Source organism: Merops nubicus, unplaced genomic scaffold (genome assembly GCF_000691845.1).
Source record: "Merops nubicus isolate BGI_N331 unplaced genomic scaffold, ASM69184v1 scaffold2900, whole genome shotgun sequence".
Classification (NCBI taxonomy): domain Eukaryota; kingdom Metazoa; phylum Chordata; class Aves; order Coraciiformes; family Meropidae; genus Merops; species Merops nubicus.
The window spans coordinates 140474-167129 of record NW_008580716.1 but is presented as its reverse complement, the minus strand read 5'-3'; the positions used below and the strand labels follow the sequence as shown (position 1 = coordinate 167129).

Here is a 26656-nt window from a genome sequence, read left to right as displayed (position 1 = left end):
TCCTGCTGAGGTGAGATAAAACATCTGGATAATTTCTAAAATTCTACCCTGTCTGAAGCAAGATTTGAATTGATGGGTAGACAGTTTCAGAAATGGTTTTTCTGATCAGCAGTAAACATGTGGGTGGTTCATCTACATCATCAAACATCTGCAAAGACCCCCTTTTTTTTTTTTCCCAGCAGCAGTCTCTTCTTTCAATGAACCTCTTTTGCTAATGCAATAGCTACAAGAAGCTCTAGGAGTGGAAACTTGAAGTTCAATTCTCTTTTTGCTTAAGGACTCACAAGTAATTACTAAACCTTGATTCATCCCATCTAAATGCAGGCAGCTAGTTGAAGTACCCTCATTAGGCATGTAATTGTTATAAGTTTCCTGTGTAGCCCCTGGAAAGAGGATCTTTGGAGATTAATTCATCTCTCTTGTGGGCTAAATTGCCTCCAGGAAGAGTCTGTCTTGCTCCTAAAGCAATGACATTTTCAGTTTACACACTGCCTAAACTTAGATGGACTGAGAGACATTACAGCCTATTAAAAAGGTGATCTCTTCTGTCTTAGTGAGTTTTTCTTCATTTAATCACAGGAAGGAAGGGTGATCAAGGATTCAAGAGAGAGCTACAGGGCATGTCCTCACATTATTCTTGCTTTTCCTCACGTAACTCTGTGTTCACACCTAGGTTTTAGAAACACCAGACATACCCAATACAACCCAAAACTGCAAAACTCCTCTAATGTCTCACCTAATTTCAACCTCAGTATTAATTCTGGTGCATAAGGAAGATTCAGATATTTTCTGGCAGGCCAAGTTTTATTCAGGAATCATGGTTCATGATCCATACAAGTGAAATGAAACAGAGTATTTTGGATTGAGATTCTCTCTCCAATTTGGAGTTCCTGTAGCCCAAGCAGAAGGAGCTTATTTTCATACCATACACCTGATTTGTCCTGGAATATGACTGTTATGCCAGTGCTCTTGTCCTGTTTCCACAACCTTTAATGGCCCTAATAAACAAAATTCCCATGGCACATTACTTATAATGCCAGCTTTCTAGAAGTAATATACTTTTTCCTGTTGTGTCTTAAAGAAAAGAATGTCTGTCATTCACAACATCCCTGCAGTCTCCACCAGTTGTTTCCCTCTTTATATTCCTTTTTCAGTTGCTAAGATGATGCTCAGCTTAGCTTGTGAGACCTGCTAAAGCCACAGCACAGGATCCTACAGATGTGGAAGGCAGCAAGGAAAAGACTGAATTTGTCAGAGCTCTTTTGAAGCTGTCTGTAGTACTGAGCACTTCACAGGTTGTCCCATCCCTGAGATGAGCCTGTAGCTTTTACCCAGCAGATTCTGAAGTCAGGACAAGTGGAACCTTTTACTTTTGGTTCTGTTTGTGAAATGCTGTGCATCATGAGCATCTTGTCTGGCTCTCCATGTGCACCATAAACTGCTAATGACGGACTCCAGCAGAGTATTTGTGAGGGAAGAAAGTCCCTCATCATCTTTCTTGGGGCACTGCCAAAGCCACCATGGCTATCACTGAGATCATCAGCAGAGCTAGGCTGAGATTAGTATGACTGGTTAAACTGAGACGTGCATTTTCATCATAAACCCCAGGACAACAGCTCTGTCTGTCATAACAGATCAGAGACCAAAGGCAATTCAGTTCCTCTGCTTTGACAAGTCACCATCTGCCAGCCAAGTTGTGGTAACTGACAGCAACTTGTCCATGGTGAGGGTGGGATGAAAGGCACCACAGCCTCCTCGGAGTGCCCTGGAGCACACTTTCCATTCCAAGTTCAGGCCTGAAAATGAGAAATTCAAGGCCAAAGGCTAAGTAGGGGAAGCCATGTCCTTCAGGGGTTTTGGCATTTCCCCCAAAATGGCATTTGGGCTCTATGAGATGAGGACACACTGTGAAGGGTCTGTTTGCTTGCTTTAGATATTCAGAGAGAGAGGATCATCATAATAACAAGGCATTAACTAGAAGTGGGCTAACTGCTGAAATTTGCAGGGAAAACCACTTGGAAGCAGTGTAAAGCTCCCTGCCATAAGTGATTCCTCTGGGGCAGGCTCTTCCTTTCCATTGCAGCTTGCTTGGCTCAGCCCATCTTTAATGCAGAGGTTTACATCCTAGAGATGACAGAAAAAGAGTTATTCACCTCCCCATGAAGGATCCTGGTAGGAACAAACAAGAAAATTCATATCAGGATTTACCACAGAAAAAAAATTGTGATGAAAATTTCTAATGAAAAATTGAACCCTGGAATATTTTAAATAAGCTGGAAATATTTGTTGTGGGAAAAGCTCTTGTCCTTCATGGAGACACTGTCTGGAGTATCTTAAATTCCTAATCTGTCACAATCAGTCCTTGACTGTGGTGCTCTGTCAGAGCTGTTAGCTAGTGGAGAAGTTCAAACCACAGAGGAACATGAGGGCATGAAGAATTTGAATTACAGCTCCTTGAGGAGACGATATCTGATTTGAAATTTTGTGGAGATTTTGTAACTTAGTAGTTTTTGAATGAGAATGGAAGAGTTCCTGGAAAGAGGGATTTTTTCATACCCAAACATGCACGTTTAGCAGGAGTTCTTTTAAAGTCAGTTTTGATGCCATCTTTGCCACCAGCCCTACTATGAACCTTGGCAGTCTCTTGAGGCCCCAGCTAAAAGCCATTAAGATGAAGAGGAAGGCCTGTTTCACTTTACTAACTGTATTTTAGGCCATGGTTTCTATCTATAGTTTAAGATGTATTAAGCTCATTGTTTCCCTATATTCCCCCACCTCTTGAGATCAAAAGTTAGGTTTCTCTTAAGCCTTAATTTGTGCTTAGCCTCTCTTGAGCTGTCTTTCAGCAGGGTGCAGTGGAGCTCCAGGCCATGTTTTTTCAGCACACTGATAATATGAGTAAATAATAAGAACTGTAACTGTTATAAGACTGTTGGCCTTGTCAATGAGAGGCATTCTCATTGACCAAGGGCTTCTCCTTTGCTGGCCAGTAACTGTCTCCACTTATTTTGTGTTCTGCGTTGTGTAGCCCTGGTGCAGGTTACGGCTGGCGTATGCCAGAAGGAAAGAAGGTTTTCACTCCTTCTCCCCTCTACGTTTACAGCACTGTGATAAGTCCAAGACAGAGGCTCTGGAGGATGATGAGATAGAGGAATTTTACAAGATACTGACAGAAAGGAAAGAAATAGACAAGATCTTCCAAAAGTACTCAGACCCAGAAGGGTTCATGTCCTGCCAGAACCTGGTGAGGTTCCTCTATGAGACGCAGCAAGAAGAAGATGCTGTTGTTGCTGCTCCTGCCTTAATTCAGAGATATGAGCCCAATGAAAGAGGTAGGTTGGAAACCCTGGATGGTTTGGTTCAAAATCTTGCTTTCTTGATGAATGAACTATGAATTGTTTTACTGTTCCTTTAGTCTGCAGCCATGTGTGTCATTTTCTCCTCACAGCTGCTTCTAAAACACCAGTTTTCTAGGGGAAAATTGGCATCTTTAGGAGAAGAGGGCACAGGAGAGCATGGGAAATATTACTCTTCAATTTTGGCTTGGGTACAAGCAGCTGGAGAGGGATTGATACAGAGTTGGTTAGAAGGTGAGGAAATTCCTAAGTGCTTATTAAATGGGGCTCTGATGGCTTGTTGAAATGTCATGTGGCTTTGAAAGGTTGAAAATGTAGCAATATTTCTCTTCTCAAGAAGAAGAAATGGGGGGAAGTGTTTTTGAATGTGGACACCTGAGAAGCCACTGGGTGGTGAGGTCTCTGAGTAGAGGGCCAAGAAGGTGACAGCTGTTCAGGAGAGCAACCACAGAACTGCCTTTCTGCTCAGAAATTAGGGCAGTCACCAGTCTGGGGCACCTTGCAGGACACGTTCAAGAAACAAACACAGGATCATAAGCTGTGTTAGCACTATCCTGGCACACCTTCAGGAGAGGAACAATGCTTTGTAGATGTCAGACTTGGGGATTAGACTGAGATCTAGCTCAGTCCCTGAGGATGAAAAGACCCAAATTTCTCCCCAGAGCTGCATTATTTTCTGTTTACTCTTTGTAAATCATTGGATAATCTACACAGGATTTATCTGACTGTTTAGACATCTGACAGCTTCTCTGTGTTGGCATGGAGGAAGCTTGAAGTGCTCAAATGGAGATCTTTAGACTGTAGGTCTCTAGGGACAGGTGAGATAAGTGCTGTCTCTGACACTTTTAAGGTGTTCAAGGACAGTAATTGTCACAGAAAGCCATACTGGTGAAGGGATTTTAAAAGCATTTTCTGGCAGGTGAAGCTGTCCTCACCCTCTGAACAGCACCAGTATCTTTCCTATTAGCTGAATGCCTAGGGAGCATGTTTTTCCTTTGAAATCCTCTGGAAGAGCAGCAGGCATCATGGTGAAGGTGATGGCACAACCTGGTGGTGCCAGACTTTCAGTGTGGGGTTTCTGTCTCTTTATCTGGCAGCCAAGAGGGGTAATGCCATGACCAAGGATGGTTTCCTGATGTACCTGCTGTCTGATGATGGGAATATATTCAACTCCGCCCACCGTAAAGTTTACCAGGACATGACTCAACCTCTCAGTCACTACTTGGTGTCATCCTCACATAATACCTATCTTATGGAAGACCAGCTCACAGGTCCAAGCAGCACAGAAGCCTATATCAGGTAACATGTGTGTGTATTTATGTGTGTGTGTGTCTCTGGGTGTGTGAGAGGTTAACCTCTTTCTTACAGAAGACATGGGGTTCATTTATAGATGCAAGAGGACCAAGAAGCAATCTTCCCCCCTGAGACTAGGTCATGTGGACTGGCCCATGGTCACATCAGGCTGAACTCTTTCTAAACCAGGTTGGCCATACACCCTTTTCACAGCATTTTGCCCTGAGTCTCTGCTGGGCCCCATGTGGTGTCCACCTGACTGCAAGATGTGCAATTACTTCATTTGGGATTAGGTTTAAAGTGCCTGCAGTGGTGTGGAGGCTGGATTGCAGCCCTCTAGCATGGTGCTTTCAAAGCATGACTCTGAGGGGCTATCTTGCATTCCCCAGAATGTGGCATGAGATCATGTACACAAGGAGCTTACAAGTTGCAAAGATTTCTAGGCTAGGCTGCAGGACTGTGTAGGGGCTGGAAGGTGCCAAAATGATGCATACTGTCATGATGTTTGTGATCCTTGCTGCCTTTTGGGAGATGCCCCTGTTTTGACTATCCCTAGAACCATGTCAGGGTTTATTTTGGAGAGACCTAGGTGGAGGTTTCCACCTAGGAGGTTCTTTTCCAAAAAAAGAAGTGGGATGGGAGCTAATGAAGCAGGGTGTGGGTGAACAGAAAACTTACACCTGGTCCCTCTTTAGCAGCTCAGATGCTCTCACAGCATCCCTGGACAGAACATGAGGTGTTGCCTACTTCTGCCTCTAACAGCTGCTGTCTGTTGTCTCATGGCCAGATGTTTGAAGTGGCCTTTACAAACTTGCAGAACCATCTCATGTTGTGGGTGCCCCATCCCTGGAAGTGTTCAAGGCCAGGCTGGAGGGGGCTTTGAGCAACCTGCTCTAGTGGGAGGTGTCCCTGCCCATGGCAGGGGGGTTGGTGCTAGATGAACTTTAAGGTCCCTTCAAAGCCAACCCATTCTAGGTTTCTATTGCAATGTGTTAAAGGAGTTGTGTTGTCTGAAACACATTTACTGTAAAAGAGACAAGATCACCTCCTAGACAGATAAGTCTGTACAGGGGGAACCTACATTTGAAAGTAAATTAAAATGAAAGTATGAATCTGTAGAGGTGGGAGTTTGAAGTGGGAATTCAGTCTGTGGGCTCAGTTTGGGAGTCTGGCCCTCACCAGTCTCCCCAGCTAAGGGAGACTTCCCACAGCTCCCTGCCTGAGAGCTCTGAGGATTCATCTCTCATGTTTTGTCAGACCTAGATGAAGAAGTCACATCACCCAGGGTTTGTGACCTGGCTTCTGTGTCCGACTCTCTTCCAGCACAGATGCTCTTGGTTTTCTCTCCTCTTTATCATCTTTGGGAGAAGACTTGGGGCACATCCTGAGTGTCCTTTCTTATCTGGCATTCACTAAGTCTTCTTCTTTGGACAATTCTTACCTTGGACTTTCCCTGCCTGCTTTCTCAGATCCCACTGTGCTTTCCTTGCTCAACCCTGAGCTCTCTTTGCTGACTCTGAGGTCTACTGATCCCATCCTTTCTCCATATGCTTTCCTATTTTTCCAAGCTCCTCTTTTCTCCTTTACTCCTTAAACTTCCCATCATCCTTCCCAGGCAACACCATGCCTGATGCACCCTCCTTTAGAGATGGAGCAGAAGGTTTAGAAACCAACCAGGTCCCTTCTTTGTTTCCAGAGCCCTCACCAAAGGCTGCCGCTGTGTGGAACTGGATTGCTGGGATGGCCCTAACTCAGAGCCTGTCATTTATCACGGCTACACTCTCACCTCCAAGATCCTCTTCAGTGATGTCATTAAGGCCATCAAGAACTATGCTTTCAAAGTAAGGATGAGGGGCCCTCTAAGATTTCTCATGCTGCACAATCCAAGACTAACTAGGTCTCTGGCCTCTCAGCAGAGAGTGTAAACAATGAAAACTTCACTGTAGCATTTCTTAGGGGTACAAGATGCGTCCTTCTCTCTGGGCATTGATGTTCAGCTTCCTGCAGAGATCCCTTCCTGGGAGCTGCTGAACAGGCAGAGCAGTATCTGAGAATGGGTTTGAATCTATCCCAGCTTAGCTGCATCCTGGACCCTGCTGCAATGAAAATAATGCCCAGTATCTTGAGCATGCCTGGTGTGAAAGGCAGACCAGCCCATGATTTGTGTGGCTTTGATCTCTCAGGGTCCGTTCCTAGTTTAGAGGAACCCATGTGCATATGTTTTGGAGGCACTGATGCAAAGGACTGCTTCTATTCTGCTTTGAAAGGAATGAGCAGATCTGGAGGTTCCTATGGCACTGCTGGACCAGCAGCCCTTAAAAAACTTTGGGTCTGTCCAGACTCGGGGGGGGCTTTCTGCTCTTTTCTGTCAGAGCACTTGAGAGCTAGTGTCAGGTTTCCTTTGGGGCTAGAAAGCAGTGACAATGACAATGCCTTCAGCACACAAAATGACTGGAAGGGCCACAGGGAACCAGACCAGAGCTGTGCACAAATTTAGGGAGGATTCATGTCACCAAAGGCTTTGAGCAAACGAAGTGATTTCAGAGCTCCCTTCCCCATCCTTCCTCTGCTCTGATCCACAGTGCCAGTGGAGACTGGGGGTGCAGGGAGCCTCATCAGGGGGTCCCAGCAAGTCTGTGGGAGGCATCCTGACCCAGCCTGGTGCCCTGTCTGTTGAGTCATCATCTCTGGAAGGCATCAGCAGAGCTCTGAGTAGCTGCTGCACAGTTAAATTTGTCCATTTTTACAAATGCTCATTTTAGCAGAGTACTAGACCCTGCTGTTGACACACTCGTTTCCAGAGAAGCAGCACAGGGGTTTATATCAACTGCTATAGACTGGTGAAATTGTAGAGTTCACTGAGGAGCTGTTGCTGTCTTGTTCCAGACCTCACAGTACCCTGTCATCATCTCCCTGGAGAACCACTGCAGCGTTGACCAGCAGAAGGTCATGGCCCAGCACATGACGACGATCCTGCAAGACATGCTGCTGGTTGCCCCTGTGGATGGCAACAAATCCCAGTTCCCCTCCCCAGAGGTAAGCACGGCCACGCCAGTACTTTGTCTTCTGAAGGTGGGACAAGAGAGAGGTCTGTCTTCTTGCTGGGTGCCCAGTAGTGGACAGTGTGTCTGAGGACTGGTGGGAACAGCAGTTGCTGAGGAACAGATGTTGTCTGTTGGCAGCAGTGGAATAAGAAATGAGAGTATCTGGAAGCAGCCTGTGCACATCAAGCCCAAAAGGCCCTGTTGCTCCTTGTTTGTTCTCTAACTCCTCAGAGGAGACATCCTTGCAGGACTGAGGACAGTCCTAGTCCATTGACTGAGGCCAGGGAATGTCTGTCATCCCATGAGGAGGTTGCTTTTCTGGCTTGTCCTAGAGGACCTGAATTCTGAGAGTCTGTCTTGTGTCCATTCCCCACACTCCAAAGCTGAGCATGACCTTCTTCAGGCTGGTTCTCCAAAGCAGTGTTAGCCTGCTGCACGTGCAGGGGAGATGAGCACCACAAGGAGTGACTGTTAGGTGTCTCTCTGTTTTTAATCCAGCAAGACTGGACACTGCCTGATTTCATGGTAGGCGAGATGTTTGCTCCATTCTAAAGATGTAGCATATTCTCCCCTCCTCCTTTAATGCTTTGGGTGCTCTACTGTGGAGGTCCAGAGTGCTGATGAGGGCTGGAAGGACAACTGAGATTGCTTACCCCTCAAAACTCAAGGTAGAAAATGGCACAGGTAGACTAGAACTGTATCAAGCACCAAGTGTCCTCCCACTGAGAATGGCCTGGGGTGGTGGGGATGGAGGTGTCCACGGAGGACAAGGGGAGGCAGGAGGATGCATAGAGATGCCCCTTTGATTCCCACGAGTCAGGGCAGCCATGAAGCTGGGAGCTGAGCTTGGACCCTGCAGAGGGAAGGAGATGCACAGCCCTTAACAGCAGACCACCACTATGAAACCACTAGCTGAACGTCAGAAAAAAATGGAAAAGGAATGTTGATAAGAACAAGGTAATTGTTTCTAAAACAGAAGCTGAAATGAAGCATTCGTCTGCTTCCACCCCTTGGGTTTGTGTTTTCTTTCTTTGTTTTCTCTTAGGCACATTGCATAAACAGACCTCTGTGTGGATAGCTGCAGTTCCCTTTAAATTGCATTTCTTTGCTCAAGAAATCATTTGCCAAAAATTGGATGAGCGTAGCCACAGCTGGAAGGAGTTTGTGGGTGGGATAAAGCTGGCAGTCAGCAGGGGAGAAAGGAGAGGAAAACAATCCACCCAAAATATCTTCTATATTTGTTCTCCCTCTCCCTTTTTCTCTTTTCCCTTTCTGCCTTTCCCCTGGTGTTTGGGAGTGTCATGCCTCGCTGGATACAGCACCTAGCACAGAGGGAAGCTGATCTGGGCTGGTCCCTAGGCACCAGTGCAATAAATTAGGATGAATCATAACTTTTAATGCTGCTGCTTCAGCAGGACCTTTGCACTGGCAGAGACAAGGTGTCTCCATTTAAGAAGAGACTCTCCCAGGGTGAGGATACACCCAGCATGGAGACGGGTCTCTGCAGGCTGTGACCCAGCTGGAAAAATCAAAGTTTCAGTGTCAGCTCTTGGCTTGCTATTTATCCTCAGTAAAGGATCAGGAAAGCTGCTGATGGCTTTTCAAAACACTGCACTGGGACCAGGGGGACGATACGAAGCAAGGAAGGAGAAACACCAGGGAAGGAAATGTGTGATGTGGGTGTAAGGGAATGACCCCAGCCTCCCCAAAACGTTTTTTTTTCCCATTCCTGTGCTCATTTAACCTCCTGCTCTGACTGCCCAGATGGACACGTGGCCCCAATTGGAATAAAATGGCCTAGATCTACCTTAGTGACTGGATTGGGGCTGATACGGTCTGTTGGAAGGACTGATCCATTTATTTTAAAGAGAGAAAAAATTGCCAGTGTAGCAAAGCCTATCCTTTTCCCTCTGGTGCTTTTCCTCTTCAGCCCTGCTGTGTGAACAAGGAGAGTGCAAAGGGCTGAACTGCTGATTGTTTTTGGTGGAAAACACACTGAGGCTGAAACGTTAAGGAAAAATAAAACCAAACCAGAAGCCTCTTGGATTTTCCACTTCTTTGTGAAGCTGACACAAGGAATCCCAGAACAATGTAGTGTTTTTAATATTAGAAAAAGGGTGGGATCTGTCACTGGGAAGAGGGCTGAGGGGCTGTGAATGAGACCAGGCAAAGCATTGCTGCAGGTTGTGTCAGCAGGGCAGTGTCAGGAGTTAACGGAAGATCGACACTGTTTGGATTAGTGTTAACGATTCATACCCCAGCCCGGGGCAAGCAGCTGATTTATCAGGCTCCATTCAGGAACAGTGCTGGACTATACAGAGCATCTAAATATCTCCCTCAAGCTGCTATCTTTAGGTCTGAATAGTAAATTAAAGGCCTATAGGATGAAAGGCCAAAAGCCACATGAAAGCTCCAGGCGGTACCAGGGTTGTGGGGAAGAGCTGAGCCAGTCTCTGCTGCTGGTGGCTTGTTGCAGGTCCTTCTGCCCCATCCCTGTTCTGCACAGGGGTCTGCCAGGGCCCCTTCCCCTTCTCCCAGCATCCCAGATAGAAATGCTGCAAAACCCCAGCCCTGGAATGAGGCTAAAACAGCTGCCAGTGGTGCTTGCAACTATTCAGTGCATCAGGACTATCTGAAACCCCTCCAGCTCTTTGCTCCTGAGCTTCCTAGTTTACAACAACGATGTCTTTGGGCTTAACAGACCTGTCTTGGTGGGTGACCCTCAGCAACATGAACCCCCCTAGCTGGGAGGCCAAGTGCATTGTCAGGGGACTCTGCCATCCCACACCTCCAGTGTCCCACCCGCTGCCCCATCGGTCACATCCATCGCTGTGTCCAGTGCCCCCTTTCAGCACCACTTTGAGCCTCTTCCAGAGTGGCACTGGTGGGCTGTGAGGGCCCAGCACAACTGGAGTGAGCAGCAGGGTGGCTGACCTGCTCTGCCCTGGTCAAGGCAGTGAACACCTCTAGATTGGGCTCAGCTAAGGCCAGACCAGGTTCAGTCACACGTCCCTCAAGTCAGCAGTGAACCTCAGGAACTGTCTGCCCAGGAGAATTACTTTTACACCATACACTTGGAGTGAAAGTGGCTTCAGGTCCTTCTGACCTTCTGCCTAGCTGCACATCTATGTGTTTCTCCAGTGTTAACCCACCTTGTGTCAATCTTTTCTGCAGTGCATCTTCTTGACTGAAGTTCCTGAGTTGAGTTTCCCTCAAATAGTTCAAAATCTCCTTTGATAATGTGTTTACTTTTCTGGAGACTCTCTCAATCCTCTGTTCCTACTCTCTGCTAAACCCTCCAACACTTCGGTTTACAACGAGGCTGAAAGACACTCAGATGGAGATGTGATATCTCTGAGTGCATCTGACCTGCACATCTCCTTGTGAATGGGAGCGTGTTCTTCCTCACAGCTTCTCAGAAATTTGGGAAGATGGATAACTTCATCCTGAGAGTGCAGTGCTCAGGCCCTGTGTGTCCATGTACGTGGGCACTTCACTTAGGGCTCCTTTTGAGAAACAGGTAATACAATCAGGGGAGTTGGAGGTTTGGTCCACCTCCTTAGAAGTGTTTGTCTAAAGAAGAATCACACCCTGGAAGTGTTTACTTCTCTCTGTTGACTCTAAGGGATGTGTTGAAGGCACAGAAAATTTGATGAGGTGGATCACGTTACAAAATCTTCCTCTTCCACTGAGGTGAAAATGAGAAATCAGGCCTTGCCATGGCTTTCAGGTTACCAGCAGGGACAGGAAACTTTCAAGTAGAATAAGCATGTGTATGCACATCTTTTAATGTCTCCTGCTCTTTACAGCCTTGCTCCTTCTGATAAGGTCAGCACTGCTTTTGTTTGAGGTGGTTGCCATGTCCCAGTTCACCAACTCCCAAAGGAAGCAAAGCCATGAATCAGAAGTGTTTCATTTGCAGAGTGCAGTAGAAAAGCAGGAGGGCAGGATCCACTTGTGGAGAACTAAGGCAACACAATAGAGTTGCATCTACTCCAGCAGCCACTCCACTGTGGTGGAGTACTGGTTCTCAGTAGAGTCCAGTGTCCTTGTAGCCTTTCCTTAGGTTGTATTCAACCTTGGGCTTCCCACAGGCAGTTGGAATAGCCTTGCAGTCTACTTGGAGAATATTTATTGTGTATTTCTGCTAAGGCTTCTCCCTAAGACAAGGGATCTGCTCAACAGAGCTGAACTGATGAGCTGAGTGTCTTTCACCTCAGGCTAGAAATACTGAGTACCACATGAAGGGGAAATCAAGAGAGATGGAACAAGTCTGTGTGTTTGTGTCTGTGTTTATCAGCTCATTTAAAGACTCGCAGAAGAAGGTAAACACTCAAATTTAGGACTTGAGTTCCATGCACCCATATTAAAGGAAGGAAGACAATGTTTGTGGCTGGCAGCTTCTCCAGGGTGGATTCAATGCAATGCTACTATAGGGTAGCAACTTCTGCAGGAAATGGAGATGAAAATGCTTTGGTTTGGGGGTGAATCTCACCAATAAGCTGAGGCACCTCCTCTGGAGTTGGGTGGCACAGGGAGTGCTCTGCAGTGTAGGCACAGTGGAATGCTAAACCTCTGCAATGCAGCAGGGCTCCAGAAGGGAGCCAGCCTTTTGGGTTTTGAGGCCAAAGGGAACGACTGTAATTGCCCTATGGAGAGTCTTGTACAACACAGCCCTGGCTGACCAGTGTCCCTGTGCCCATGGGGAGCATCCAGAGAATTTCCAAGGTTTCCCAGAGCAATCTCAGTCTAGATAGGATAACAGCAGCACCGAGGACCCACTGCTGGTAGCCCTGGTGTGGAGTGTGGTGAGGAGACACAATGGGGGCTGTGTTGCTGTGCCTTCACTGGTGATGTTATTCAGCCCTGTAGGATGGGTCTGGGCCAGAATTAAACTTCCCACTTCCTGGACAGTCTGTCCTCAACTGGAGAAGCTTAAAAAGGGCTAGTGGCCCTACTGGTATTGGAAATTCAAGCAGTCTACCCCAAGTACCTCATCCTTAGTTCTCTACTATTGAGCTGTGAGATGAGGTGGTAACATTCCTTATGGGACATTGGAAAGCAGAGGCAGATAATATATAGCAGGATACTATCTGCAGCCTGCGGAGGACAAGAAGAACTTCCCTGAGCCCCTTCTCACTGTCCCTAGTGCAATCCCTCCAGCCTTGTCCATTCAAGGGGTTGACTAAAGCCTAAAAGCTCACGTGGAACTGGATTTCACCTCCTGCCAAGGAGTGTTGTGGAAGAACAGTGAAGAGCTGGATGTTGAGGCAGGAGGGTGAGAAGGGCCATGAGAGCAGTAGACTGAAAGTGAGACTCTGAAGATGAGCCAACTCATCTCCCAGCCATGGATGTGAAGGAGCAGGTCACAGCTCTGCCTGGAAGAGTGCTGAGGGGCTGGGGAAGGGGAGGAGGATACTGCTATGCTGACTGCTCCTTTGGGCCTTTTATTCCCAGTAACTGATCCATTTCTTCCAGCTGCCTTTGTGTAGCTTTTGAGTGACAGGGAAAGTGCCCCAATGTAAAGAGATCACTTGTGGTAGCTGAAGAAAAATGGTCTTGGCTGCTGCCTTGAGTGCCAGAGTCAAATTTCAGCTCAAACCAAGCTTCATCCACAGCTTAGCTGGATGAGGAGCTGGGCTGGTCTCTGCAAAGGTATGATGCAATTTACTTGCACCCATGAAGGGGGCATTGTGTTCCTTGAAAATGCCTGTGCCACTTCATGGAAGATCTCTGGTTTTCCACAGCCCTGTCATTTGGGAATGGTGGGGTTTGTTGCTCCTGCTGCTGTGGAAAGGGTAAATACAGTGTTGCTGAGAAAGGAGGAGGGTGCTGCTCAGGACTGAGGGGTTGTATTGGCTGACTCTGAGATTGCATTTCTCTGGAATAACTAACACCCTCCAAAGCCAGGAGCACTGGATGCATCCAGATGGCAGCAGATCTCCCACTGGCTTCACTGGAAGCTGCAGGGTCTAGAGGTGCTCCTGGTTGTGAGGCATAGCTTGCTCACTTAGAGACTGCAAGCTGGCAGTCACCCTTCCCAGTACTTCTCCCTGCTGCCAGCATCACTGCTGCCTTCTTTGGGTTCAAAGTCAGCCCTCTGCAGGCATCAGCCTTTCTCCTGTGCTCAGGTCTTGCACAAGAGATACATCAGTGGTGTGGTGGTCTGTGAGCAACCGTGCACTGCTGGTGTGTTCCTTCATCTGAGGGCTTTGTGGGGGCTTTGAATGAGGCTGGAGAGACTTGATTCAGCACAAGGAATGTGCTCCTTGGCTTAGCTCAGCAGCCAGCTGTGTTAGGTTGGCACGTGCTGCTGGTTATGGTTAATGTTGTACCATGGTAGCAGTCACCAGAAGCTCTTTTCAGAAGAAGAGGTATCTTTGGGAAAGGTTTGGGAGCTCTTCCTTAGGCTGTCAGCACCCTAAGGTTTCACCTGCAAGATCCTTTACATATTAAAATCCCAGGTTTGCCATGCCTGAGGTACCTGTCCAGAACTTAGTGGACCTCTCTCCCCATTAAGATGGAGCAGAGGGCTTCCCTGGAAGATCCCTGCATGGATCTCACACCATGTCACAACTTGTGCATGTGTTTGTAACCATGCGCTGCAGAGACCAGGGTAGAGGAGATAACAGGGACACCCAGAGGGACAGAAACAATGCTGTGAGTGCCTCCATGAGCCCTGACCTCCAGGCTTGGCCTTGCTTGCTGGGCCATGTTCAGATTTGGGAAAAACCTGTATATTTTTATTGCCTCTAACTGCACAAGAGTTTAAGTCATCTAGCTGAGGGGATGATCAGTTCTGCATCAAAGGAGAATAGGTGGATTATCTGGGTTTTCAAACTTGTGGTTTGTGCTCTCAGAGGCTGGCCAAAGCCTCAGTGGAAAACCAGACTTATTTTTCACTATATCCATGGATAATAACCAGTGATTTATGCAACTCTGAATGGCCCTGGCCCTACTTGCAGCTGAGGAGCTGTTACATCCTTGCTCCTTCAGGGTGGGCCAGAACTCTTTCTAATCACCAGCTTTTTTTTCCACTTTTCCCTGTGCAGCAATTGAAAGGGAAGATCCTTGTGAAGGGCAAGAAGCTGAGCAGGCAGGAGGACCCCACTGAAACAAATGGGAACAACAACTTGGAGGCTGAGGATGTCTCTGATGAAGATGAGGCAGCTGAAATGGAAGATGAATCCGTCAAGACCAAGATAGAGCAGAAGGGGAAGGTAAGGGAAAGAAGTAACTGACTCCCAAAAAGGGGCAGACCTGGAGCAGCAGAAAAGCTATAAACAAGACCTTTGCCTGCTGCAGAAGGCTCTGAACTCCTACATCAGGAAATCCTGTCTTGTTAGCCTAGCCCATAACTCTTGCTGGGAAACCTCTTTCTAGGTGGGTTTTGTATCATGCCTAAAAAAAAAGACAAAAAAGCAAATGAAATATACTTTTAATATGTTCCCAGCTAAGACAGCTTTCAGCTACTTTTCTGGTGATATATAAGAGTGAAGTGTTGGAATTGCTGGAGCTAAGGATCCTGGTCCTCACTCAGCTTAGTGATCTCTTTTCCAAGCACAGACAGAGACCTTGCAGAGCCAGCCAAGAATGAACGGGGGCTTCTTTCCTTCAAGTGAGGCTGGAAGACCCTGCAGCTGGGACAGATCATGTAGCATTTATGGAAGCAATGGGAGGGCACATGTTCAATCCATCTCTGTCTGATTTCCAGACATCTATTTGTCATGGGACCATCATGACTTTGTTTATTTCCAGAGACTGGTGCTTCTCTAGTGACATTTTGGTACATACCTGCACTCTCACTGGTCATGATTTTCTGACCCACAAGAGGGAGGCAAGAATTATGGCTCTATGGGGAAGGGGTGGCTGGATACCAAAGCAATTGAGCTGACTATTTCTGTGAGGAAAGGCTGGTCTTTACACCAATGTTTTTCTCCTTTATGTGGGGACATCCATTTTTCCAGACTGCAGGTCATATCCCTTATGGACCAGGTTCACTGGTGATATAAATACAATCAGTCCCACAGATGGCAAAGCTGCAGAAAGCAGCAGAAAGGATATCCCACCAACAAAGAGAGAATCCATCTGGAGAACATCATACAACAAGGGTGGTGGCACAGCAAAGCATCTGTTGTGTGAAATCCTCCCTTAGCTCACCAATACAGTCCGACTGGGTTGGTTGCTACTGTTTGTAGCCAAAATCACTTTTGAGTTGTGATAGTCAAGCTGAAACATTCACATAATAACATGCAAATAAATGCAGAAGGAGGGGTGGCCCAGATGAAACGTCCTTGGTAGTAACACTTGGGAAGTCAGTGATATCATTGGACAGGCCAGGATGGGCTTGAGAGGGCAGCTGGTGCTCTGCCAAGAGGGATTAGCACTCTCCCTGCAGGGTGAGGGGCACAGCAAGGTCAGTCTGCCTCCTTTCCACCCTCTTTCTGCAGAAGGATTCCACTGAATGTTGGTAGTGTGCATCCTTTTGATGTGAAGATGGTGGAGAGGAGAAGCCCCAAAGCTCCTAGACAAAACATGATTATTACTTTTGAGTATGACTGCTGAAACTCCCCACAAACCTCTTGCTCTCCTGCTTTTAGAGTGACACCTTGAAGTTGGCCAAGGAGCTGTCAGACACAGTTGTCTACTGCAAGAGTGTCCATTTTGATGGCTTTGAGGACCCCAGCCACCCTCGGGCTTTCTACGAGATGTCCTCGTTCACAGAGAGCAAAGCTCTGAAACTAGCCCAGGAGTCTGGTATGTATGTCCTGCCCTGGCAAAAGGCCACCCTCTGTCCCAGTCCCTCCTAAAGGGTCAACAAGTGGTGGTTAAGCATGAGGAAAAGGCATCCTGAAAGATGTGGGTTGTGATCCCTTTGGTCATGCACGTTGCTGAGAAGCAGTGGGAATAACTTAGCATCACAGAGGCTGTTATCAAGGAGTTCACCTTCAGCTAGACTCACTAGGCAGAGGTCTTCATGTAGCCTCCATCATTAAAAGGGCCATTTTGTTCTTTTATTCCTGTAGGAACCAGTTTTATTCATCACAATGTCAGGCACCTGAGCCGGATCTACCCTGCAGGCTGGAGGACAGATTCTTCCAACTACAACCCCATCGACTTGTGGAACGTCGGCTGCCAGATTGGTGGGTGCAGCTGGGATGCTGGAGAGGGTCAGCTTGGCTGGGTCACCCATGCCCTGGCTGTGGAGGGGCTGCAGTTGAGGTAGATGAGTGCTCTCAAGCTATTTGCAGCTTGAGAAGCTCAGTGGTCACTGGGACAGATCAGCTCTTCAGCCAATGCTCAGTGACTTTTCATGGACCATTTTCTGGCTGACCTCAGAAGCTTGAGGAGAGCCTTTCCTGCATGGCAACATTCACATCCCTACAATTCCACTGGAAGCAGTTATCACCATTTAACAAAGCAGGAGGGAGCAGGGAGTTACAGTCACTTACTGAAAAGTGTGCTGAAATGTCTGGCAGGGATGTGAATCAAACTTGGCCACCTTGAGTCCTAGAGCAGGGCCATAACCATAAGGGCCAAGCCATGGCCTGAGCTCTTCTCTGTGGCCAAAGCAGCATGTCATACCTACTCCAGGGCATTGTGGGGCCCTTGATGGTAGATTGATGTCTCAGAGATTTGATGAAAACAATGGTCCTGCAGCCTGTTAAGTGAATTATGTTGTAGCTCTCATCCAGGTTTGACATTAATGCTTTTAAAAAGATAATGGCAAACCAAAAAAGAGTATAAGAGAGCCTGATGTTAGGACACCAGCGAGGCTTGATCTCTTTTTGGGCAAGAGACAATAAAGAGGTGGTTTGGTCACAGCTTCTGTACTCCTACACAGGGAGTTCAGACAGTGGGGAGCTCTCTAGTCTGACCAACTTCTTCAGTGCCCCTCAGGGTGGCAAAAGAACGTAGGCATATCTGGGCTGTGTGGAGGCTTTGTAATGGCTAAGTAGCCAGAGAAACTACCCGAGAAGCATTTGCTGGCTTCACTGCAGGAGGTGACTCCTTGAGCACAGAAATGAGTAGGTTTATCTAACAAATGCAGTTGCTCAACCAGGGGACTTAAATTCAGGGGACTTGAATTCAACACAGGACACTTTTTGATCCCGTGGAAGGCAGGAGGACAAACGAGATGGCTGTAATGGCTCCTTCTGCCTCTGACATCTCTGAATGCAAGAAGTCCTCAGGGGCAGCAGGCTGTGAGGGACAGAGTTTCACTGCTCCCTGAAGCATGGAAAAGCCAATGTTTATGTCCATGAAGTGCAGTTTCATGTGAGAAGAATTAGTATAAAAAGATTCTCATCAATTCATCTGAAAGTGGCTGAATTTATTTACTTATGTTGCAGTTGCCCTGAATTTCCAGACAGCAGGCACAGAAATGGATGTCTACCAGGGCCGTTTCCAGGACAATGGGTTTTGTGGGTATGTCTTAAAGCCAGAATTCCTCCGGGATGAACAAACCAAATTCAATCCCAAATCCATCACAGAAGGAACATGGGGGACAAAGAAGAAGCTTCTGCTTAAAGTAAGAATAGAAGTTGGACAATGTCTCAGTAGCATCCACCCTGGGGGGTGGGGGGCATGTACGTTGTACCTTCTCCTGGTTCCACCTGGGCAACGTATCCTAACCCTACTCATTTCCCACGAGTGGGGTCTCCTCTTCAGTCCTAGTGGGCTGTCATCCTCCAGGGGCTTACTCCCATGGTTAATATTCAGCAGTGGGAGGGGTTAATGACAACGTTCACTGTCGTTACAGAACCACAGAGGCAGACATGCACTCAGCAGTCACCACTGTTGTTTCCAGCAATCATCTGATCCCTGTGAGGCCAGTTAGAAATGTTGCCTGTCCCCTAGCCAGCTGGCTGGGCTGCAGCAATGTTCATAAGGTGCTTGGGCTCATGACAACTTCCTCTGAAGGATGTCACCACGCTGGCTCCAGAGGACCAGCACCAGCTTGTCACAGCAGATCCTGCCAGGGTGCCCCCTCTTCTAACGAGGTCCTGACCCTGTTCCTCTGTTTCCTCCACAGATCATCTCTGGTCAGCAGCTGCCCAAGGTGAACAAAAGCAAAAACTCCATCGTTGATCCTAAGGTAACAATAGAGATCCATGGGGTCCAGCAGGATAACAATAAGAAGCAGACCAAAGTCATTGAGAACAATGGTAAGGGGCTTTTTTCCATGCTGTGCTCCCATGGGGCAGTAACCCTCTTGTTTCCTGAAGCAGAGTGTTCCTTGCCAAGACTGCTGCCCTGTGACCACATCTGCCCAGCTGCACCCAAGCTAGCTCACACTGAGCAGATACAGGAAGGGCTGTTGGCCTGTTTCAGTGCAAGGAGCCTGGTTATAGACCATGGTGGCACCAACTAGCCCCACAGATTGATGTCCCTATGGAGAATTACTCTCAGGGGTTCTTTCCTCTCCCTCTAAGATGTTTGGGGATGGAAGTTCCCTGCAAAACAACATCAGCTGTATGAGTTGTTTTGAGGCTGGCTGCCAGAGTTGCAGAGCTACAGTTTTGGAAGTGCCCTTTACCTCCATGCAGTTGGACTTGACCTGGGATACATGGGGCCCCACCAGGATCTTCCCAGAGATGGCTTCTTGTGAGGCTGATTTTATCCTGAAAATGCCACAAATTCACAAAAGCTTGAGGTTGCAAGAGGTTGACTTTGGAGGTGTCTGCTCCAGCCTCTGCCCAAAGCAGGACTGTACTCAGATTTAACTCAGGGTACTGACCACATCAGTTTTGAATATCTCAAAAGATGAAGATTCTCCAGACTCTCTGAGTGATCTCAAGTGATCCAGTCTTTGAGTGACTTCATGATAAAATAAGATACCTTATTTTTAATCAGAAATTCCCCTGTTAAAGTTTGTGCCCATTATACATCAAGCTTTTGCTGTGCACCTGTAAGAAGAGCCTGGCTCTCTTTTCACTATAAGCAGGTAGTGGAAGATGGCAGTAAAAACCCCCTTAGCCTTCTCCAGGTTGAGTAGATTGACCTCTATCAGCCTCTTCTCACAGGTAACATAGTCTGTGCAAAAGGAGAAGAGTCCATGTAGCCCAGAGCCTCCTCACAAAGCAGGGACACTGCCTCTGCTCGTCCTCTTGGCCAAAGTGACACTGATGCTAAATTCATGCCCATCACAGCAATGTTACAGGTGAGGGGTGAAAACCATAAGCCCCTGTCTCCCAGGGGCTGGGCTCAAGCCTTACCCAACACTGACCTCAGAGATCTCACAGGCTTTTCACCTCCCTGTGGACCATTTCTCACGGGCCAAGCATGGCTGTGATTTCCCTGAGTCTGAGTGTTGTGGCCTTCTGGGTTTGTGGAAGGCAAATCCAGCCCTCTCTCCTGTGGGAGTAACCAGGCAGTAGGAGTCTGAGCAACGAGCCCTCACCCTCCTGCTGGCAAATGTACACACACACACACACACACACACACACTGCTCTTCTGTGTGGAGTAAGAGCCAAGCTCTAGAAACCCAGTGCGTATTTTCCTCCCTGCTATCAGTGTTTCCCTTTTCCTCTTTCCTGTTTGAGTAAATCTGGCCTGAGTCCTAAAGCTCACAGCCACTTCTGTCACCTACAGTAATGTATGTTTCTAATGTCTCGAGAGAAAGCTGGGTAGGGAATGTTCCAGACCTGCCAGGCCTGTTCCTCAAGGCTTCTCAGCACACCCTCCCCATGGCTGGCTGGAGGGATGCAGGGGGGATGCTGGAAGGAGTTTTGCCCGATGGAAAATTAAACAAACAATGAAAACATCAGCCTTGGAAAGGGGCAGCTGCAGAGAGGGGGTTGCATTTCACAGGCTGAGGTTTCAGATATGTGACCATGCTTCAGCATCTCACCTGCTTCAATGTTTTCTGGTTGGACTCAGTGATCTTAAGGGTCTTTTCCAATCTAAATGATTCTGTGGCTCTGTGCTGGTGGGCCTGAAGCAGGGGCTGTGGGCATGGCTCAGGTCACAGCAGTGCAGCTGTGGAGCTCGAGAGGCTGTGGGAACCTGCTGGCTCAGCAGCTCCAGGAACCTCACTGTGTCTCTGACATGGGCTGAAAATCCCCCCCAGATGTCAGCACAGTGAAACCTGCTGTTCTAGGGCCAGTGAATTTCCTTCAGCTTGCATCATTTCTGCTCCCTTGGGATCAGCAACACTGGTTTCTTTTTTTTTCCCCAAAGATGGAGTCAGGAGCAGATGTCTGTTATCTGAACAGTCCAGTTGATTTAATCCTGTGAAGGTCCAAAGTGCAGCAACCCAGCACAGGAATTTTTCTATGGCATTGCCTACAGGCCCACCTCAGCACCTTCTGAAAGATCCCTTGCCTCCTGCTGGGTTGTCTGTAGACCTTCCAGGACCAACAGGCTTCAGCTGACATTTTGCTGTCCTTGGCTTCTGCTGGGCACAGGCTGGGCTGGTGGCAGCAGGGTCTCCAACAGGATGTCCTCTCCTCCTGTTTGTTTCTGGGGAGTGGTTTATTGAAACTGCAGAGAGCACTCACTATGACCTGGAGAGAGCACTGAGCTTGCTCTTCATCCCTCGTCTGATGTGACAATCTGGGTTTTGTTAGCCTTGTGAGTCTGGGGCACAGGAGCCTCACCCAGAACAGAAGCAGGGCTCATCTGCCTGTCTCAGACACTGCCTTTATATGGGGACACATAAAACATTTTGTCCACAGACTTGGTGACCTTCCCTGCAGGCAGGGAAACCGAGGCACAGCGTGGTGGCAGATGGGTGTACCTTGAACACTCATGTTCAATGTACAACATGAGGTGTAAGGCCCCAGAGAGGTGTGACAACACAAAGGCACAGCTCTCCTCTCTGCTGCTCTCTGGTTTAGAGCTGTAGATGTTTGCAGCTGGTCCAGTGGCAACCAAAGCCACCCATGTATCATCCAGTGAGAGCCTGGGGAGCAGAGGCGAGTTCAGCTCCCTCCTGCTCCTCACTGCCTTCTGGAGCTGAGGTCTGCAGTGAGCAGCCTGAGCTGAAGGAGTTATTAACACCAGGTAGGAAATCAGTCTCAGAGCTGGGATCGATGGTCTCGGCCCCTCCTGACACCTTTGGCCTGGGTCAGATGAAGTTGGCAGCTGGGCAAATTCTCCTTCTATCTGCAAGCGTCTCTGACCTCTGTTCTTGCTTGTGAGCATCCCTCACTTCCTCCCTTGTTTTTGAGAGCATCTCTCACTTCCTCCCTTGTTTTAGAGAGCTCTGACCTCTGTCCTTGTCTGTATTGCCCAGGCTTTAACCCAAAATGGGACGAAGAGTTTACATTTGACATAGAGATCCCTGCACTTGCCCTGGTCCGGTTTGTGGTGGAAGACTTTGACATGTCGACCAAGAACGACTTCATCGGGCAGTACACCCTTCCCTTCACCAGTCTGAAGCAAGGTAAGCCCTGCTCCCTCTCCTCACAGCCACTGTGCCCTCTGGGGAGCTGCAGGAGTGCTCCAGACCCATCACACCTCAGGTCAGAACAGGGCTCCTCTCTGGGGTGTGGGCAGGATGATAAATGGTTTACTGGACAGCTTTTACCACTGGTTCTGGGGGAAGTCCCCAGTGGCTTTGGGCACAATACGTTACCAATGCTCACAGCCAAGCCTCTCAGACATACCTGTCCTGTGGGGCACTGGCAGCAAAACACTCCAAGAGAGGGAGATGTTTTTGCAAGGTCTTGGCAAATGTTAGGAAATGTTTTTTTCCAGCTGGACTAAAGGCCACGTTCCATCTGGTTCTGTTTCCAGGCTACCGCCACATCCATCTTCTCACCAAGAACGGAGACCCCTACTCCTCCTCCACCCTCTTTGTGTATGTCAACATCCAGGACTGTGATTAGCAGCTCAGCTCCTTCAGGGCACAGTGAACCTCGTTATGGACCTAGAAGGAGTTCAGCCTGCAGAGCCTGCCAGGGGCAGGGTCCTGTCATGTCCCCAGGGCTTTCCCTGGAGCCCCACACGGTGCTCCACAGGACCCCTGATGGGAAACAGCCACCAACCTTCTCCATTCTGCGTGCTGGAAACATCCCAATGCTGCTCTTGAGGTTAATCCTTCTGTACCTGTTTGACCAATCCAGCTGTGGGTTTAGTTCACTTTATTTCATGTGATTTTTTTAAAAATTTTGCTTTTAGCCAGAGGATGGGGACTCCTTTTTAGCAAAGTACAGCTCTTGGGTTGGGTTCAATCAGACATTTGGGCAAAACACCCAACATCTGCTCAAGAAAAAATCCACCCCACTGCTGAAATCGGTGACCAGGTGCCAGGTGGCTTCTTGCAACTTCAAACACCAGCCATCTTTCACCATATGAAGCCTTAGACAGGGACACAAATTCCTCTTTTCTGTTACAGACTAAAAAAAAAGCAAGCTGCACTACAAAGGCCCGTGTTATATAACTCAACTTTCCTTTTGTAGCATAATGAAAAATAGATGAACACTCCTCTGCCCGGGTTCTGGGCTCTCTGCCAGGGCACTTCACATTCCAAGCCAGGCTCCTGTCCTGTGCAGGAGAAAGAAGCTGCTGAAGAGCAGATTTCCCTCTAACCCAGTGAGAAACCCTCTCAAAGGGACCTCGGAGAACATCTTTTGCCCATGACAGTGGAAACACAATCAACTGACAGCAGGGCTTTTGTTTTTTTCCATGCAGTAAAACTTTGTGTTTTTATAGAGAAGAAGTCACTTTTTTTAAGGCAGAGGAAGCTGCAGTAGAAGCTGTTGTGAATGTTAGCCTGGTCCCAGTGGCACTGTGGAGGTGACCTGGTGCAGAGTGTTTTGAACAGCAGCACAGTATTTAAGGCAACAAGTGATTTTTCTTCAAGTACAGCTACAGAGTTAAGGGAATGCTGTTGAAATAAAATAATATATATTTTGAAGTACCAACTATGTTACTAACAACATTAGACTATTAAAAGTAAAAACAAAAAAATTAAATCTGGAAAAGTCCAATTACTTGTCACTATTTGCCTCCTTGTCTCACCCATGCAGTTGGAGACAGACCTGCTTGGTTTCCCAAAGCTCTCTGTCTATCTGGGGGGTTCATGGCTGGTGGTGGAGAGGATGGGCTGCTACTAAAGAGGTTAATATCCTTTATTAATATCCTTTTTAACAAATTCCAGTCCACTCACTCCCCCACCTACTTTTGAGTCCGAAATAGCCTGGATTTAACCATCCTGGGGCCTGCTGCAAAACTGGGTTTCATTTAGTCCTACCTGGGGTTTGTTGTGCTGCAGTGATCACTGTTGGACATGTTGATCTTCCCTCTTCACTGCAGTATTGTTTGATGTTGTAAAGCACTGCTGGATTAAATGTGAACTATATCCACAACTCAAAGGTCCCTACTGAATTCACAGTCAGCAGCTGGAAGAGTTCAAGAGTGGCAGAGGCCACCAAGGCAGAAGAGGGTGTCCTGCAGTGATGGGGACTCTGTCTCAGCTCGCCTCTGGGATGGGGCATATTCCATCAGGAGGCACAGTGGAAGGACAAGGCTGGAGCAGCTTTGGCTCCAGCTCAGGGACAGCCTGAGTTTGGTCCCTGCTCCCAGGATGCTCTGAGCATTTTAAGGAGCTATGGGATGAAAAGGATGAATGAAGGACACCCAGGACTTCCCTGTAGCACACAAGGAGCTTGCACCATGTGGCTGGAGGGCAGGTGTGATCAGAATCATTCCCACCCCCTGCCTTTTGTCAGCATCAGCTCTTGGGGGACAAGTTGGGTCAGGTTGCTGAGTTGGCCAAGAGCAAATTATTTGTGGTTTTTATTGTACATTTAGATTTCAGTTGGACTACTGAGCTAAACCAGCCCTCACTTGCCTGCTGTGTCCAGCTCTAGAGAAGTGGGGGACAGGGAGGAGGGAGAGACCACACTCTCCAGGGCAAGGGTAGACTTGGATGGACTCCACAGGGAGGACAGGGTTTCCTCTGCCTATTCCTGTTGAGCACTTTACTAAAGGGAGGCAAGAACCATGGGAAGAGAGAACATCCCTCATTGGGTGGGCACAGCTGGGGGGAAAACTGCTGGAGCCACTGGGGAAGTAGCTGAGATGGATGGAGCAGAGCACGAGGGACAATGCTGCAAGGTCTCCTCTCTCCCCAAAGGAAAGGACATGGTCCCTGCCTTTACCAAGCACTGGAGCCCCACTGCTAGGGAAGAGCCCTGGTGACAGAGTAGCAGGAACAGGACATGGCCCACCAGACACCTCAGAGAAAGCAGCAAGTGGCCTGAAAGGGGGAATGTGGGTGAGAATCTCTCCTTCAGCAATCAGAGAGAGAGTAAAACTAACACTAGCCATGAGAAAAGGAGAGCAGCAGCAGATTCCAACAGCCCCAAATATCAGAAGGACCAATTAAAAATCTGTAAGAAGTCAGCAAAATCCCCTTGCTGGTTCCCAAGTCCTGGCAGAAGTGCTCCACTCAAGTGTTGGTGAGCATCGTGGCAGCAGTTTTTTAGGAATTCAAACCATTTGTACTAAAGTGTCCTAATCTCCCTGATCCAACTACATTTCTACTGACCTCCATGATGCTTGTGGGGCCTACAGCCAGGGCTGGTAGGTGGCATTGCTGCCTTTTATTGAGGAGAAGATGCAACCTGTTAATTTGGGAGCTGGCAGGCACATGCAATGCAAATGGTGGTGCTTCCAGCAGAGGCAAGAGAGGCTGGAACAGGGGTAACGTGCACTGCCTGCAGCCAGCATCAACACAGCAGGAGAGTCCTCCAGAAGAGTCCTCTGACTTGGGTCTCTCCTTGATTCTCACCTTACTCTGCATGGGAGGGTGCTTCAATAGGTTTTGGGCTGGACCCTCAAGCAGAAATGGGGCAAAGTGGTGGCAGGAGCATGGAGGTAACAATGGGGTTGTTGCTTACTTCAAGTAACTACCAATTCTTAAACAGAAAAGATCTGCCCAGAAGAGCCCCATGGCCTGGGGGTCCCTGCCTCTAGTGCAGCCAGGTGGTGACACTGCACCACTGCTGTGTGGGCCCAGGTGCTGAGTGAGAGGTCCTTGTTCCTCAGCAAACAGCTGCCTCCATCCCCAGAAACCTGCAGCAGGGGTGGCCAGTCAGGCCAACTGCTGAATGGCCAACAACCCACCATGGGCAATGGGGGGGCTTCAGAAGTGGGGTACACAGGCATGGGGAGACATGGTCCTTGCTATGTGGGGTTTGGGAACAGAGAGAAGGCTCTTCTGCTGACTGCTTGTCAGGTTTAGAATGATACTACCACCAACAGGCAGAGCAGCAGCCAAACTCCTCCCTCTGCTCCCACATCACACCCCAGAGACCCAAAGTGCCAGCCAGCCAGAGGAGGAACAAGTCCCTGCACTCACCCACCACAGGGGACATGGAGAAGGGAGCAGCCAGGAGAGGAGCCAAGCCAGGGGAGATGGGAGCAGCCAGGCCAGGAGCCCAGGGATAGAGCAGGGGCTCAGAGACAGCTTCATGTGCTGGCCCTGCCATCCTGGGAACTCCACTGGTCATGAAGAGTCAGGGATCCCTTCCCAGAGCCAGAACCCCACACAACACATATATAAACAAACCTCCCAACCCCCCTGCCAGCAGAGTCAGCTCTTATAGAGGTGGCTTCTTGCCCCACCCCCAAGTCCATGTGGAAGGTGGGGGCACCTGGTGGTGATCTCCTCATCAGTCCCCACCCAAGGCTGGCCAGACCCTGGGTGAAAACCAGTCAGGAGGGGCTTTCTTACCTGGTTGTGGACATCATCCGTATGCCAGCCCTCATTCAAGGTTTAACTTCAGGGAGACAACAGGGAGAACAAACCTCCTCAGTTTGTTCCTTTCTTTTCAAAAAAATCCCAAATCCCATTAAAGACCAGATGTTTGAAGGATCTGTGGCCCTGCAGAGCTTTTTTCTGCTGCCATCCTACCCCACGTGCTGATCAAGGACACTGACAGTGTTGCTGCTGGCTGTTTATTTGGAATCACTGATCAGGTTGGAAATGGAGTAAAGATGCAAGACCAC

General features: G+C 48.3%; 1 protein-coding gene across 1 annotated transcript in view; it reads left to right on the top strand.

Annotated features, from left to right (window-relative positions):
• Positions 1–22527, top strand: part of PLCD1 (phospholipase C, delta 1) — a gene marked incomplete at its 5' end in the record, with an annotated part of 29445 nt that extends 6918 nt beyond the window's left edge. Inside the window, 11 exons of the mRNA XM_008935826.1 lie at positions 3104–3332; positions 4454–4655; positions 6346–6490; positions 7536–7685; positions 14746–14913; positions 16294–16450; positions 16720–16836; positions 18046–18224; positions 18729–18861; positions 21933–22082; positions 22436–22527. Of these exons, the coding sequence (XP_008934074.1) occupies positions 3104–3332; positions 4454–4655; positions 6346–6490; positions 7536–7685; positions 14746–14913; positions 16294–16450; positions 16720–16836; positions 18046–18224; positions 18729–18861; positions 21933–22082; positions 22436–22527 (1722 nt within the window). The remainder of the gene's footprint in view (positions 1–3103; positions 3333–4453; positions 4656–6345; positions 6491–7535; positions 7686–14745; positions 14914–16293; positions 16451–16719; positions 16837–18045; positions 18225–18728; positions 18862–21932; positions 22083–22435) is intronic.
• Between the last annotated feature and the right edge of the window lie 4129 nt (positions 22528–26656).